At 44.1% G+C, this 16,446-nt stretch overlaps 1 protein-coding gene and 2 non-coding genes across 3 annotated transcripts; 2 read left to right on the top strand and 1 right to left on the bottom strand.

Annotated features, from left to right (window-relative positions):
• Positions 1–929: 929 nt before the first annotated feature.
• On the bottom strand, positions 930–13,907 carry LOC133301576 (uncharacterized). Its single transcript, XM_061501230.1, has 9 exons — positions 13,568–13,907; positions 11,831–12,733; positions 10,962–11,695; positions 10,713–10,892; positions 9,565–10,017; positions 8,652–9,123; positions 3,396–3,658; positions 2,687–3,005; positions 930–1,795 (listed from the first exon to the last, which is right to left on the bottom strand). The coding sequence occupies exons 1-9, from the start codon at positions 13,905–13,907 to the stop codon at positions 930–932; spliced, it is 4,530 nt and encodes a 1,509-aa protein (XP_061357214.1).
• On the top strand, positions 5,173–5,282 carry LOC133301578 (small nucleolar RNA R71). The gene has a single exon (XR_009750217.1). It is a non-coding gene; the product is annotated as a small nucleolar RNA R71 (small nucleolar RNA).
• Positions 13,908–15,504: 1,597 nt separating the features above from the next.
• On the top strand, positions 15,505–15,609 carry LOC133301577 (small nucleolar RNA R71). Its single transcript, XR_009750216.1, has one exon. It is a non-coding gene; the product is annotated as a small nucleolar RNA R71 (small nucleolar RNA).
• Positions 15,610–16,446: the final 837 nt, after the last annotated feature.

The following is a 16,446-nucleotide window of genomic DNA, read 5'->3' as shown; positions in this document are numbered from 1 at the left end:
ATCATCCAATTTGTTGGACCAATCTTTTCTATCTGGGTTTACGACCTTTTCCAGGATTTTTTTTATCTCCCTATTGGACACCTCTACCTGCCCGCTGGTCTGTGGGTGGTAAGGGGTGGCAATTTTATGCTGCACTCCATATTTCTTCAGGAGCAATTGGAATTGTTTGTTCACGAAGTGTGTACCCCCGTCGCTGATAATTGCTCTAGGGGTTCCAAATCGAGTGAAAATATTCTTTTTGATGAACTTCAGCACTTTCCTGGCATCATTAGTGGGGGTAGCAACAACTTCTACCCATTTCGACACATAGTCAATTGCAACAAGTATATACTTGTTCCAAAGGACGGTGGGAAAGGCCCCATGAAATCAATGCCCCATACATCGAACAATTCAACCTCCATTATTGGAACAAGGGGCATTTCATGCTTTCTTGTAATGTTCCCTGTTCTCTGGCACCTGTCACATTTTTTAACAAAAACATTAGCATCTTTAAACAAGGAGGGCCAGTATAAACCTGACTGCAGCACTTTAGCTGCTGTTCTTGCTCCAGCAAAGTGTCCTCCATAAGGGGAATTGTGGCATTGCTACAGTATTTTCTGTTGTTCTTCTTCAGGGATACACCTACGAAGTAATTGGTCAGAACACCTTTTGTAGAGCAAAGGGTCGTCCCAGAAATACTGCTCAGCTTCATGATGGAACCTCTTTCTCCCTTGGTGATTCAAGTGGTATGGCTCGATTCCGGCAGCCAGGTAGTTTGCAATATCTGCAAACCAAGGAGCTTGTTTTTCAGCGATCATTAGAAGCTGCTCATCAGGGAATGTCTCCTTGATATGATCTCCTTCTTGTGGGCTTGCTCTCTCTAATCGAGATAGGTGGTCAGCCACCTTGTTATCACTTCCTCTCCGGTCCTTGATCTCAAGGTCAAATTCTTAGAGCAATAGTACCCATCTAATTAGTCTTGGCTTTGCATCCTTCTTAGCAAAGAGTTGCTTGATTGCTGAATGATCAGTGAAGACTGTGACTTTGGAACATATTAGATATGAACGAAACTTGTCACATGCAAATAGACCTGCCAGCATCTCCTTCTCCGTCACTGTGTAGTTGGCTTGTGCCGGAGTAAGAGTTCTACTAGCGTAGTAAACAGTTCTGAAAACTTTGTCTTTTCGCTGCCCAAGAACTACTCCCAAGCCGAAGTCGCTGGCGTCACACATTAGTTCAAAAGGAAGACTCCAATCTGGGCTTTGAATGATGGGTGCGGACACCAGCCTCGACTTGAGCTCCAGGAAGGCTGTCAAACATTTTTCATCAAAATTGAACTTTCTGTCTTGATCCAGAAGTTCACAAAGTGGTTTGGCAATTTTGGAGAAGTCTTTAATGAAACGTCTATAGAACCCAGCATGTCCCAAGAAGCTTCTGATCCCTTTTACGGTGGTAGGGGGAGGTAGCTTCTCAATTGCTTCCACCTTAGCCTTGTCCACCTCGAGGCCCTTGCTCGAGATTTTGTGTCCTAGAACAATGCCTTCTCTTACCATGAAGTGAAATTTTTCCCAATTCAGCACCAAATTGCTCTTGACACATCTTTTCAATACCTGTTCAAGGTTATTGAGGCAAGTAGGAAAAGAGCAACCAATGACAGAAAAATAATCCATGAAAATTTCTACTGCTTCCCCTACCAAATCAGTAAACAAAGCAAACATGCATCTCTGAAAAGTTGCAGGGGCTTTACATAGCCCAAAAGGCATTCTTCTTAATGCAAACGTCCCAAAGGGGCACGTAAAAGTGGTTTTGTGCTGGTCTTTGTAACGCCTGGCAACATGCAAGGATTAACGACTGTCCCCACACACTAACACGAGACTTTTCAGCGTGCTTTGTCCTCACTCGCACACTTCTCGGTAAAACTTCCCAGGAGGTCACCCATCCCAGAATTGCCCCAAGTCAAGCACGCTTAACTATGGAGTTCTTCCGATCCGGGCTACCGAAAAGTAGATGCATCTTGTTAGTATAGGTAGTACCAATTAATTCTTATAAGCCATTCCCAACTGTACCGTCCCATACCAGCACAGTCTCTGGAATCCCTCTCTTTCGGGTGTTGATTCGATTCATTCATGTACCCCCGTCCCTAGAAGCCTGCCAGGAGCCGCTCCTTGTCCATGCCCTTTCGCACCGGCGATCACTCCCCGCCCTCGTCAGCGCCCGGGATGTTACATGCCCACCAGCTTCCGTCTGGTTCGTCCTCGAACCACACCGTACTGGAAGAGAGGCCCGGCTCTGATACCACTTGTAACGCCTGGCAACATGCAAGGATTAACGACTGTCCCCACACACTAACACGAGACTTTTCAGCGTGCTTTGTCCTCACTCGCACACTTCTCGGGAAAACTTCCCAGGAGGTCACCCATCCCAGAATTGCCCCAAGTCAAGCACGCTTAACTATGGAGTTCTTCCGATCCGGGCTACCGAAAAGTAGATGCATCTTGTTAGAATAGGTAGTACCAATTAATTCTTATAAGCCATTCCCAACTGTACCGTCCCATACCAGCACAGTCTCTGGAATCCCTTTCTTTCGGGTGTTGATTCGATTCATTCATGTACCCCCGTCCCTAGAAGCCTGCCAGGAGCCGCTCCTTGTCCATGCCCTTTCGCACCGGCGATCACTCCCCGCCCTCGTCAGCGCCCGGGATGTTACTGTCTTCAGGAGCAACCGGGATTTGGTTGTATCCCGAATACCCATCTAAGAAACAAAAGAATTCTTTCCCAGCTAGATGATCCAGCATTTGGTCAATAAAAGGAAGGGGGAAATGATCCTTTCGGGTAGCATTATTTAATTTCCTGTAGTCTTGACAAATCCTCCACCCAGTTATTTTTTTGGTGGCTATTAACTCCTGTTTGTCATTTTCAACTACAGTAATGCCACCCTCTTTTGGAACGCATTGCACAGGAGCAACCCATTTACTATCTGAGATGGGATAGATTATACCTGCATCAAGCCATTTGATGACTTCTTTTCTTACCACCTCCTTCATATTGGGATTCAGCCTCCTTTGATTCTCCACAGATGAGCTGTCAGGGTCTTGGAGCAAAATCTTGTGCATGCAAATTGTTGGGCTAATTCCTTTTATGTCAGCCATGGTCCAGCCGATTGCTCCTTTGTAATCTTTGAGCTTTTGTGTGAGTTGAAGTTCCTGTTCATGGGTTAGCAAAGAAGAAATAATCACAGGGAGAGTGTTGTCTTTACCCAAATAAGTATATTTCAGGTGTTCAGGTAAGGGTTTTAACTCCAAGATAGGTGGTTGCTCTACTGAAGGCAATTTTGGTCTTTGCTCTTGCTCTTATCGATTTAAGGATTCAAAGTCCCTTTCTTTCCTTCCCTGGGGTTGGTGGAAACTGATGGATGCAAGGTATTCTTCCAGCTCCTCAAAGTCCTTAATGCCTATCTCTGGCTGCAAATGCTCCTGTTGTTCTTCTCGTATGACCGAGTCAAGGATCGAAATGCTAGAGCATTCCTCAGTGTTATCTTCATCAAACCTTATTGCTTTCATGACATTAAACTTCACTTCTTCTCCGTTTACACTCATAGAAAGTTCACCCTTTCTGACATTTATGATAGCATCACCGGTAGCCAGAAATGGTCTGCCCAAAATTATTGGAACTTCTTGATCTGCTTCAAAATCTAAGATGATGAAGTCAGCTGGTAGAATGAACTTGTCTACTTGGACAAGGACATTCTTAATTTTTCCTTCTGGCTTGGCTATAGATCGGTCTGCAAGTTGAAGAGTGACTGTGGTTGGTCTTGCTGCTCCTATGTCAAGCTGCTTGAAGATGGAAGCTGGCATTAGATTTACACTTGAGCCCAGATCATAAAGTGCCCGACCAAGATAGTTCTTCCCAACTGTACACGGGATGGTGAATATACCAGGATCCTTTAGTTTGGGAGGAATTTTAGTCAGGTACTTGCACGATTGTTGAGTGAGGGCTACGGTCTCAAACTCTTCGATCTTTCTTCTTTTTGACAAAACGTCCTCCATGAATTTTGCATATGAAGGCATTTGCTCCAGGGCTTCTACTAGAGGGATATTTATGTGAAGTTGTTTCATCAAGTCAAGAAACTGGCTAAACTGTTTATCCTCGTGTTGCTTTTTCAACCTCTGTGGAAAAGGAGGCTCGATCGGTTCACTCATCCTATTGCATGGGGGAACATAAGTTGGAACTGAAACTGGTTCACTGACTTTTGTTGCTCCAAGTTCTGCTACAGGTGTTGCGTCATCCGGTTTGATTTCAGCAGACTCATTGCTTTGGACCTTCTCTTCTGGTCCTGTCTGAGCTTCAAGGTGTGAAGGGTCAGTGGCTTCTTCAACTTCCTTTCCTATGGGCTGTTTTGCTGGTTCGCGCTTTCGAGGTCGTGCCACTAAGTCTGGGGGTGGTAAAGTCTTTCCATCTCGTTGGCTTATAGCATTACAATGCTCCTGGTTATCTTGAGACGGCTTTTCTGTGTCACTAGGGAGTGTCCCTGGTTGCCTCTGTTTGAGTGCTCCAACCAGCTGACCAATTTGGGTTTCTAGGTTTCGCATGGCTGCGCTGTTCTGATTCATGTACTCCTTGACAGAAGTCTCAAAGGATTGGGACTTCCCTTCACCCTTATCCCAGTTTTGTTGGTTCTGCCTGGGATACGGGGGTCGGTTCTGGTAGTTTCCTCCACTACCTCCAGCATTATTCTGATTCCTCCAGCCTCGGTTATTGTTCCCTTGATGGTTGTCATTGCTCCTGTTGTTGTTGTCATACCCTCCTGCATAGCACACAGCAGCTAGATTGTTACAGTCCTCATATTCATGAGGACCTCCACAAGTGGGGCAACTCTGACTTGATTGAGTCAAAAGAAGTTGCTCAGTTGTTTTTTTCTGTTCCATGGGCTTCCAGTTTTTTATAGTGTTCTGGAGCGAAGCCATTTGTGCAGAAAGAGCATCAGCTGAGCTTAGCTCAAGAACTCCTGCTTTCTTAGGAGCACTGTGTCGTGTGGAAGGCCATGAAATATGTTTTTTTGAAAGTTTTTCCAACAACTGGTAGGTCTCTGGATAAGTAAAATCCAAAAGATCTCCCCCTGCGGCTGCATCAACAGTTGCTTTCAATGGTGGGGTTAAACCATGATAAAACGTGTGAATGATGCCCCAATCAGAAACTCCATGATTCGGGCAGATTCGTATCAACTCTTTAAAGCGTTCCCACGCTTCATACAGACTTTCTCCATCATACATTTGAAAAGAAGCTATGTCAGCCTCACTTGGGCTTGTTTTGCTTGGGAAAAAAATCGGGTAACAAACTGTTCCGCCAATTGCTCCCAACTGGTGATGGAGTTTGGGGGCAATGTTCTCCTCCATTCTTTGGCTTTTCCAGCTAAGGAAAATGGAAAAAGCCGCATCCGCATGTTTTCTTCCGAAATACCATGAACTTTGAAATTGTCAACTATCTCAGTGAAATTGTCCAAATGACTGTGAGGGTCTTCCATGGGTAGTCCATGGAACTGACCAGCGTTCATAATCATTTGGAACATTGCAGGTTTTATTTCAAAGTTCGGGATATTCAGAGGAGGGGGAACATATCCTCGTTCTGGACCATTTCTGAAGGGAGCAGCCATATCATTCAATGATGGCCCTCTTCCTCCATTCGGTCCTTGTTCAGGCTCATGATTATGATTTCCATTGTTATCATTGTTTACAACCTCCTCCATTGTACTGTTTTTCAACCTTTGTGTTTTTCAACCTTTGAACTCTTCTTCTATTTCTGAAGGTTCTCTCGGGTTCTGGATCAAAAAGTACTATTTCCAGTCCAAGTTCTGTAGGTTCTGTGCTCATACAAATGGAGGAGGTTTATTAAAACAAAAAGACTGCGATTAAACAGCAAAAATGTTTCCTTAAAAACGCCCTTTCTTGCCAAATGATCCCCGGCAACGGCGCCAATTGCTTGGTCGAACCGAGAGTTGCTCGGGAATATTTCTTTCAGAGAGCAAGAGTGTAGAGTAGTAATCAGGATTGCCAACAGGAGCAATCTACTCTGACTAAGAGCAACCCTCTTCAACTATACGCAAGCGTACGTGTCAAGCAATATAGGGTATTATAGCCCCAGATTTATCGTCCTCAGGGAGCAGTTGTGAAGTAAGAAGCGCTAAAGGAAACTTAATTTGTAAAATGGAGCAATAAAAGAAATCACTATTCTCAGCTAAGCTTCACAAAGAGCAATCTCTGGGCAGCTAGTTAAACAATGTTAACCATTCTGAACCAGATGAGAGCAGTGAATGACTTAGCATGGTCATCGAATAAAATGGCATCAATTGAAGTAACTTTAAGAGCAGTCAACGAAATGAAAGTAAGATCATCAGCTAGTAAAACACAGTTCAGTTATCGTGAGGAAAAGGTTGTGATAGGAATTGAGTTAAGATTAATTTCAGAAAGAAAAAGATCAAGTAGGTGTTACGGGTTCCATGTTTTCATCCCTTTGGTTAACCCTGCCTGGTAGCATATTTTACAAGTGGATTTTGCTCCTTCCCTTGTTTTGCTATAGGTAAGCAGAGGGTAAGGCCTTACTCTCCACGTTACTCCATAGTACTTGGAGTTATATGCAAGGAAACCATGCTGCCTTCTCAAAAGAGCATGGATTCACATGGCAGTGCTCCCCATTCCAGGTGTTTATCCCTCCTTTCTTCAGGCTAAACTACCCCAGGATTTTGAGAATGCTCCACACGCCTTTGTCAGTGTTTCATCAACCGAGTGGTCCCGGGATGAGGTTGCCAGCCCAAAGGGTTTCACAAAATCAATAAATTAAACCAAAGAGCAACTCAAAATTCATTTATAAAATATGTGTTCCTTACAAAGCTATCCTAAGACAAAAGGGATTACTTCTATGGAACCCTCACCTACTTAGAGGAAGTTAGCTCCTAGTGAGCATTTTTACAAAGAAATAGGAAAACAAAGAGACAACCGGTCCTAGGATGGGTGCTGATCCTCCTCTCTATGAGGATTGCTTGTTCCTTTTATAGGGTTCTTCATTTGATCTCCATTGTTCCTTTCATCAAGGGTCGTGCTTTGTCTAAATCCTCTCCAATGGTAGCTTTGCTTCTTGCCAGCTTGGCCTTAAATGGAAGTGGTCCCCCTTGCTTTTGGCTCCCTTTGTGAGTAGGAGTATCGGATTCAGGGCAGCACCTCCACCTTCTCTGTTGTAGCTGACGTGGCGGCTCCCCATTGCTCAGCTTTTTTGCTTTCGTACTGTAGCAGAGGCAGCACCTCCACCTTCTCTGCTGTAGCTGACGTGGCGGCTCCCCATTGCTTCCTTTGACTGCTGTTGTACTATAGCAGACTTCTTTTTCCTTTCTGCGCAACACTCCTTCTTCTCTCTTCATTTTGTGGTTCCTTTTGATGGGCCTTAGGTGTCCTGAACAAAGCAAACTAACCCAATAGTCATATGTGAAAAAGATAATGTTAAATTTGCTCCAGGTCTACCTTAATTCCCACTTTCGGCATTGCTCTGGTCCACTATTCAAAACAGTTGCTCTATATGAAAAGAAGAAGGTTGAAGGGAGTGATTTATAACCAAAACATGGGTTTTGTGGAACAATTTACACTTAATGGGCCTCAACTCTTGAGGACTATCAACACCCCAAAACTAGATATTACTCGTCCCGAGTAATCCTTCACAACCAACAGTCTTCTTGTGGCAGGCTAATGCTCCTTGAGATTATCGATGAAGAGTTAATTAACTCCTTCCATTGCTTCATTAGAGCACTCATCTGACTTGTGAGTTTCACCAGCTTCATTGTGTGTGTGAACTCTTCCACTCTTTTAGTCAGTTTCCCACAGAGTTGCTTCCGGATTGAACTTTTTGGCTTGATTTCTTCTCTTACTTTCTAGCTCCCTTCTCTATTTCTTTCTTTTCAGGTCTTTTAACTGGAAGTCAATTACCCTTGTCTTTGCATAGGGCTGACCTTCAACAGCATGCTCTTTGAGCGGCTCTTGCTCTCACCTTGATGACTTGAGCTCTTTGAGCGAAATTTTTGGAGCAGAGGAGCTGACCCTTTTTTTTTTTTTTTTTTTTTTAAACCAGGGGCAGAGTAATTTACTTAAACAGCCTGAAGTTCTTTCCTTGGTAACTCAATAAGTCCACTGAATAACAGAGTGTCCGATTTTTGGAGTGCTGCTTTTTGTGCATGGTGTTGCTCCAAATCAGAGTGATGCCCTATGTTGCTTTGTTAGAAACTGTATAACTCTTTAGGGCATCTCAAGGAGCAGAATCCTGGGCAAAAAGAATCATTGAGTAGATCAGGACACTTAGGACGGTAAACTTAGCAAAAATTAAAAACTATTTTAAAAAAATAAATAAATAAATAAAACAGGGTGGCGAATCCCTGGTACACCACAGAAGTCATTTATCTAAGAGCAAAGTCAGTAACATTCCACCACAAAACTTTCAGGCATTCATTCCAACAGATTTAAACAAGTTAAAAAGGATAGGGAACGAATGAACCTGGGGTCACCATAGCGACCCTTAATGCTCTCCAGTTTCTTGTCTTGCTCCGCTAAACGGAGCATTTGTTATTGCTTCTGGAGGGAAGACATTTGGAAACGGTGGATATGGAGTTTGTCCCTTGAATTTTTCTCCCCAGTTACTGGCGAAGATTTGATCCCGAGCTCGGTAGTACAATCGGAGTTGAATTTCCTCCTCTTTGCTTTTCATCAATTCATCTTTCAAGAGCCCGATCTCCTCCTTCCAGTCTTTCCTGCTTTTCTCGTGGGCTTGCTCCATTTCTTCCATTTTCTTGTTCATCATCTCTACTGCTTTCACCAGGTCTTTTACCGTGTTTTGCAAGGTTGAGGATCCCTCTCCTTCCTCAATCCTTTTTTTCTGCGGCAGTGGTCCAGCATTTTTTATCTGGTCAAGTTCATTCTGCAGGGCCACCTTTTCTTTGTTGATGAGCAAGCTGGCTTCTTTCAGAGATTGCAGCTCCCTTCCAACTGTGTCTTCTAAGGCTTGCACTTGAGTGGCTAGAAGGTCTGCTCCGAGACCAAACATAGTTTGACATTGAGTCATGTCAGTTGTCTCGACTAGGAACTGCCTTCGTCCACCCCTTGCAGGAGCTCTCTTAAAGGGAAGTTTTTCCCTTCTTGGAGTTTTCTGAGGTTCTTCCTTCACATTCCCCGAAACTTCAGCTTCCTCTTCTTCCTCCTTTCCTTCTTTTTCTTCTTTCTCTTCTTTTTCTTCTTCCTCCTCACTTTCCAATCCTTCATTGTCTCTGATTCTTTTTATCGTGGACTGATCAATGTCCGACCCTTCTGGAATGATTTCATCCGAAATCGGGATGTTGGCCTTTAAACCAGCCCTCTTGCACATTTCAGTGACCAGACAAGGGAAAAAGAAGGGGGAGTTTCTTGGTGCATTTGCCACCAGTTGTTTGTAAACAATCCTCCCAACATCAAACTTCTTCTTAGTTAAGATGCAGAAGACCAGCACTGCTCTTTCCCAGTTCACTCTAGAGTCGTTGCTCACGGGAATCAGACGGGAGTTAATAAAATGCATCCATACCTTTGCTTCGAATTTGAGTTGCTTCCTAGGGATGGATTCCTTAGTTCCCCAGGTTGCTCCCTCTGAGCCTATTTCTTGGAGCACTTCTCCAGTTACGGCCTCATCCCCTCGGCCAGCACAGTATCTATCGAACTCATCTTGTTCGGCAGGAACTGAAGCAGTGTTGTATGCTTCGTTGATTTCTTCAGGGGAGAAGTCTACTTTCACGCCTCTGATGAGGAGTTTTGGAAGATCTTCTTTCTTCATTCCCTCCAAGAATGCAGTCACGAACTCAGTGCGAGCTCTTGAGGGAGGCTCAATGAAGAGTTCCCAATCCAGTTCTGCTATATCCTCGGTCAGCCATCGGTCGAGATCTCCGTGTTTGGAGCTACTGAGGACTATGCCCCGTTCTGGTATGACTGTACGGTCGACTGTGGTTTGCTCAGGTTTGAGCTTTTTCCCTGTTCGGGTCCTCTTCTTGGAGATAGAAGCAACAGGTATAATGGCCTTTGGACGTGTCATGGTGTAATGTTCTGAGTAGGAGGGATGGAGTGGGGAGTAAAGGTTGGATTTTTGTGGGTTGAAGGAGAAAAGATTATGAGAATGAAATAGTAGTTCTGTGTTTATAAAGGAACGAAGGGGAGGATGGGAAGGTTAAAACGCTCTGTATGGTGGTGATCGTGGCTTTGCTGAGTGGCGGATATGGGGTGGAAGAGCGTCTGCTGCACATAAATGCCTGGGGGAAAGCAACTGTCCTCTGCTCTGACGGTTTCTTCTTTTTGAAACTGCTACTCTCGCTTGATTGGAGGGATGTGACAGCACGACGTGGAGCTATTATCCTTCCGTTGCTTCCGCCACTCGGTTTTCTCTCTCTCTTTTCGCATGCAGCCCATTGCAGGCCCTTGGGTTAAAAGGGGCAAGTGGATCAGCCCAATTAGAACTTGGTTTCTCATTGAGGGATCAAATTCTAAGTGTTGGTTGCTCCTTGCTTTTGGGATCAGGTTGCTCAAGAGCAACCCCAAAACTAGCTTCCTGCAATGGTTAGCACATTAATTTTCTCAAACAAAGACAATAATAATAAAAAGAACGACGTGGAAATAAATCTGGGTTGTCTCCCAGTAGCGCTTCGTTTATAGTCTTAGCTCGACTTGTTGCTCCTTGAGTCAGACTTCAGCTGGGTCATCGAGATGAGAAGTTAGTTTCTCATGCTCCTTGATCCCTCTATTATACTTCTTGAGTCTGTGTCCATTTACCCTGAGCGTTGCTCCAGATGTTTCATGAGCAATGGCAAATGCTCCATTGGGAAGTGCTTCAATGATTGCATAAGGTCCCTCCCATCTTGATTTCAACTTTCCAGGAAACAGTTTCAATCTGGATCGATACAGCAGCACTTTGTCTCCAACTTCTAACTCTCTCTTGATAAGCTTTTTATCGTGCCACTTTTTCATCTGCTCCTTGTAGAGGTTGGCGTTTTCATATGCCTTGCTCCGGAATTCTTCCAGTTCAACCAACTGGAGCAACCTCTTTTCCCCAGCCATTCTGGAATCCATGTTTAGCAATGTGATGGCCCAGAATGCTTTGTGTTGAAGTTCCAGAGGCAAGTGACACGCTTTTCCAAACACCAACTTATAGGGGGAGCAGCCAATGGGCGTTCGATAAGCTGTTCGATACGCCCATAGGGAATCATCCAATTTGTTGGACCAATCTTTTCTATCTGGGTTTACGACCTTTTCCAGGATTTTTTTTATCTCCCTGTTGGACACCTCTACCTGCCCGCTGGTCTGTGGGTGGTAAGGGGTGGCAATTTTATGCTGCACTCCATATTTCTTCAGGAGCAATTGGAATTGTTTGTTCACGAAGTGTGTACCCCCGTCGCTGATAATTGCTCTAGGGGTTCCAAATCGAGTGAAAATATTCTTTTTGATGAACTTCAGCACTTTCCTGGCATCATTAGTGGGGGTAGCAACAGCTTCTACCCATTTCGACACATAGTCAACTGCAACAAGTATATACTTGTTTCCAAAGGAAGGTGGGAAAGGCCCCATGAAATCAATGCCCCATACATCGAACAATTCAACCTCCATTATTGGAACAAGGGGCATTTCATGCTTTCTTGTAATGTTCCCTGTTCTCTGGCACCTGTCACATTTTTTAACAAAAACATTAGCATCTTTAAACAAGGAGGGCCAGTATAAACCTGACTGCAGCACTTTAGCTGCTGTTCTTGCTCCAGCAAAGTGTCCTCCATAAGGGGAATTGTGGCATTGCTCCAGTATTTTCTGTTGTTCTCCTTCAGGGATACACCTTCGAAGTAATTGGTCAGAACACCTTTTGTAGAGCAAAGGGTCGTCCCAGAAATACTGCTTAGCTTCATGATGGAACCTCTTTCTCCCTTGGTGATTCAAGTGGTATGGCTCGATTCCGGCAGCCAGGTAGTTTGCAATATCTGCAAACCAAGGAGCTTGTTTTTCAGCGATCATTAGAAGCTGCTCATCAGGGAATGTCTCCTTGATATGATCTCCTTCTTGTGGGCTTGCTCTCTTTAATCGAGATAGGTGGTCAGCCACCTTGTTATCACTTCCTCTCCGGTCCTTGATCTCAAGGTCAAATTCTTGGAGCAATAGTACCCATCTAATTAGTCTTGGCTTTGCATCCTTCTTAGCAAAGAGTTGCTTGATTGCTGAATGATCAGTGAAGACTGTGAATTTGGAACATATTAGATATGAACGAAACTTGTCACATGCAAATACAACTGCCAGCATCTCCTTCTCCGTCACTGTGTAGTTGGCTTGTGCCGGAGTAAGAGTTCTACTAGCGTAGTAAACAGTTCTGAAGACTTTGTCTTTTCGCTGCCCAAGAACTACTCCCAAGCCGAAGTCGCTGGCGTCACACATTAGTTCAAAAGGAAGACTCCAATCTGGGCTTTGAATGATGGGTGCGGACACCAGCCTCGACTTGAGCTCCAGGAAGGCTGTCAAACATTTTTCATCAAAATTGAACTTCCTGTCTTGCTCCAGAAGTTCACAAAGTGGTTTGGCGATTTTGGAGAAGTCTTTAATGAAACGTCTGTAGAACCCAGCATGTCCCAAGAAGCTTCTGATCCCTTTTACGGTGGTAGGGGGAGGTAGCTTCTCAATTGCTTCCACCTTAGCCTTGTCCACCTCGAGGCCCTTGCTTGAGATTTTGTGTCCTAGCACAATGCCTTCTCTTACCATGAAGTGGCATTTTTCCCAATTCAGCACCAAATTGCTCTTGACACATCTTTTCAATACCTGTTCAAGGTTATTGAGGCAAGTAGGAAAAGAGCAACCAATGACAGAAAAATCATCCATGAAAATTTCTACTGCTTCTCCTACCAAATCAGTAAACAAAGCAAACATGCATCTCTGAAAAGTTGCAGGGGCATTACATAGCCCAAAAGGCATTCTTCTGAATGCAAACGTCCCAAAGGGGCACGTAAAAGTGGTTTTGTGCTGGTCTTCAGGAGCAACCGGGATTTGGTTGTATCCCGAATACCCATCTAAGAAACAAAAGAATTCTTTCCCAGCTAGATGATCCAGCATTTGGTCAATAAAAGGAAGGGGGAAATGATCCTTTCGGGTAGCATTATTTAATTTCCTGTAGTCTTGACAAATCCTCCACCCAGTTATTTTTTTGGTGGCTATTAACTCTTGTTTGTCATTTTCAACTACAGTAATGCCACCTTTTTTTGGAACGCATTGTACAGGAGCAACCCATTTACTATCTGAGATGGGATAGATTATACCTGCATCAAGCCATTTGATGATTTCTTTTCTTACCACCTCCTTCATATTGGGATTCAGCCTCCTTTGATTCTCCACAGATGAGCTGTCAGGGTCTTGGAGCAAAATCTTGTGCATGCAAATTGTTGGGCTAATTCCTTTTATGTCAGCCATGGTCCAGCCGATTGCTCCTTTGTAATCTTTGAGCTTTTGTGTGAGTTGAAGTTCCTGTTCATGGGTTAGCAAAGAAGAAATAATCACAGGGAGAGTGTTGTCTTTACCCAAATAAGTATATTTCAGGTGTTCAGGTAAGGGTTTTAACTCCAAGGTAGGTGGTTGCTCTACTGAAGGCAATTTTGGTCTTTGCTCTTGCTCTGATCGATTTAAGGATTCAAAGACCCTTTCTTTCCTTCCCTGGGGTTGGTGGAAACTGATGGATGCAAGGTATTCTTCCAGCTCCTCAAAGTCCTTAATGCCTATCTCTGGCTGCAAATGCTCCTGCTGTTCTTCTCGTATGACCGAGTCAAGGATCGAAATGCTAGAGCATTCCTCAGTGTTATCTTCATCAAACCTTATTGCTTTCATGACATTAAACTTCACTTCTTCTCCGTTTACACTCATAGAAAGTTCACCCTTTCTGACATTTATGATAGCATCACCGGTAGCCAGAAATGGTCTGCCCAAAATTATTGGAACTTCTTGATCTGCTTCAAAATCTAAGATGATGAAGTCAGCTGGTAGAATGAACTTGTCTACTTGGACAAGGACATTCTCAATTTTTCCTTCTGGCTTGGCTATAGATCGGTCTGCAAGTTGAAGAGTGACTGTGGTTGGTCTTGCTGCTCCTATGTCAAGCTGCTTGAAGATGGAAGCTGGCATTAGATTTACACTTGAGCCCAGATCACAAAGTGCCCGACCAAGATAGTTCTTCCCAACTGTACACGGGATGGTGAATATACCAGGATCCTTTAGTTTGGGAGGAATTTTAGTCAGGTACTTGCACGATTGTTGAGTGAGGGCTACGGTCTCAAACTCTTCGATCTTTCTTCTTTTTGACAAAATGTCCTTCATGAATTTTGCATATGAAGGCATTTGCTCCAGAGCTTCTACTAGAGGGATATTTATGTGAAGTTGTTTCATCAAGTCAAGAAACTGGCTAAACTGTTTATCCTCGTGTTGCTTTTTCAACCTCTGTGGAAAAGGAGGCTCGATCGGTTCACTCCTTCTCTTGCATGGGGGAACATAAGTTGGAACTGAAACTGGTTCACTGACTTTTGTTGCTCCAAGTTCTGCTACAGGTGTTGCGTCATCCGGTTTGATTTCAGCAGACTCATTGCTTTGGACCTTCTCTTCTGGTCCTGTCTGAGCTTCAAGGTGTGAAGGGTCAGTGGCTTCTTCAACTTCCTTTCCTATGGGCTGTTTTGCTGGTTCGCGCTTTCGAGGTCGTGCCACTAAGTCTGGGGGTGGTAAGGTTTTTCCATCTCGCAGGCTTATAGCATTACAATGCTCCTGGTTATCTTGAGACGGCTTTTCTGTATCACTAGGGAGTGTCCCTGGTTGCCTCTGTTTGAGTGCTCCAGCCAGCTGACCAATTTGGGTTTCTAGGTTTCGCATGGCTGCGCTGTTCTGATTCATGTACTCCTTGACAGAAGTCTCAAAGGATTGGGACTTCCCTTCACCCTTATCCCAGTTTTGTTGGTTCTGCCTGGGATACGGGGGTCGGTTCTGGTAGTTTCCTCCACTACCTCCAGCATTATTCTGATTCCTCCAGCCTCGGTTATTGTTCCCTTGATGGTTGTCATTGCTCCTGTTGTTGTTGTCATACCCTCCTGCATAGCACACAGCAGCTAGATTGTTACAGTCCTCATATTCATGAGGACCTCCACAAGTGGGGCAACTCTGACTTGATTGAGTCAAAAGAAGTTGCTCAGTTGTTTTTTTCTGTTCCATGGGCTTCCAGTTTTTTATAGTGTTCTGGAGCGAAGCCATTTGTGCAGAAAGAGCATCAGCTGAGCTTAGCTCAAGAACTCCTGCTTTCTTAGGAGCACTGTGTCGTGTGGAAGGCCATGAAATATGTTTTTTTGAAAGTTTTTCCAACAACTGGTAGGTTTCTGGATAAGTAAAATCCAAAAGATCTCCCCCTGCGGCTGCATCAACAGTTGCTTTCAATGGTGGGGTTAAACCATGATAAAACGTGTGAATGATGCCCCAATCAGAAACTCCATGATTCGGGCAGATTCGTATCAACTCTTTAAAGCGTTCCCACGCTTCATACAGACTTTCTCCATCATACATTTGAAAAGAAGCTATATCAGCCCTCACTTGGGCTTGTTTTGCTTGGGAAAAAAATCGGGTAACAAACTGTTCCGCCAATTGCTCCCAACTGGTGATGGAGTTTGGGGGCAATGTTCTCCTCCATTCTTTGGCTTTTCCAGCTAAGGAAAATGGAAAAAGCCGCACGCATGTTTTCTTCCGAAATACCATGAACTTTGAAATTGTCAACTATCTCAGTGAAATTGTCCAAATGACTGTGAGGGTCTTCCATGGGTAGTCCATGGAACTGACCAGCGTTCATAATCATTTGGAACATTGCAGGTTTTATTTCAAAGTTCGGGATATTCAGAGGAGGGGGAACATATCCTCGTTCTGGACCATTTCTGAAGGGAGCAGCCATATCATTCAATGATGGCCCTCTTCCTCCATTCGGTCCTTGTTCAGGCTCATGATTATGATTTCCATTGTTATCATTGTTTACAACCTCCTCCATTGTACTGTTTTTCAACCTTTGAACTCTTCTTCTATTTCTGAAGGTTCTCTCGGGTTCTGGATCAAAAAGTACTATTTCCAGTCCAAGTTCTGTAGGTTCTGTGCTCATACAAATGGAGGAGGTTTATTAAAACAAAAAGACTGCGATTAAACAGCAAAAATGTTTCCTTAAAAACGCCCTTTCTTGCCAAATGATCCCCGGCAACGGCGCCAATTGCTTGGTCGAACCGAGAGTTGCTCGGGAATATTTCTTTCAGAGAGCAAGAGTGTAGAGTAGTAATCAGGATTGCCAACAGGAGCAATCTACTCTGACTAAGAGCAACCCTCTTCAACTATACGCAAGCGTACGTGTCAAGCAATATAGGGTATTATAGCCCCAGATTTATCGTCCTCA

The sequence above is a fragment of the Gastrolobium bilobum genome, unplaced genomic scaffold (genome assembly GCF_033153095.1).
Source record: "Gastrolobium bilobum isolate Gb01-03AN ecotype WA unplaced genomic scaffold, APGP_CSIRO_Gbil_v1 utg172161, whole genome shotgun sequence".
In the NCBI taxonomy this organism is placed as follows: Eukaryota; Viridiplantae; Streptophyta; class Magnoliopsida; order Fabales; family Fabaceae; genus Gastrolobium; species Gastrolobium bilobum.
The sequence above is the reverse complement of the archived record's forward strand: the minus strand, read 5'-3'. Positions and strand labels throughout refer to the sequence as shown.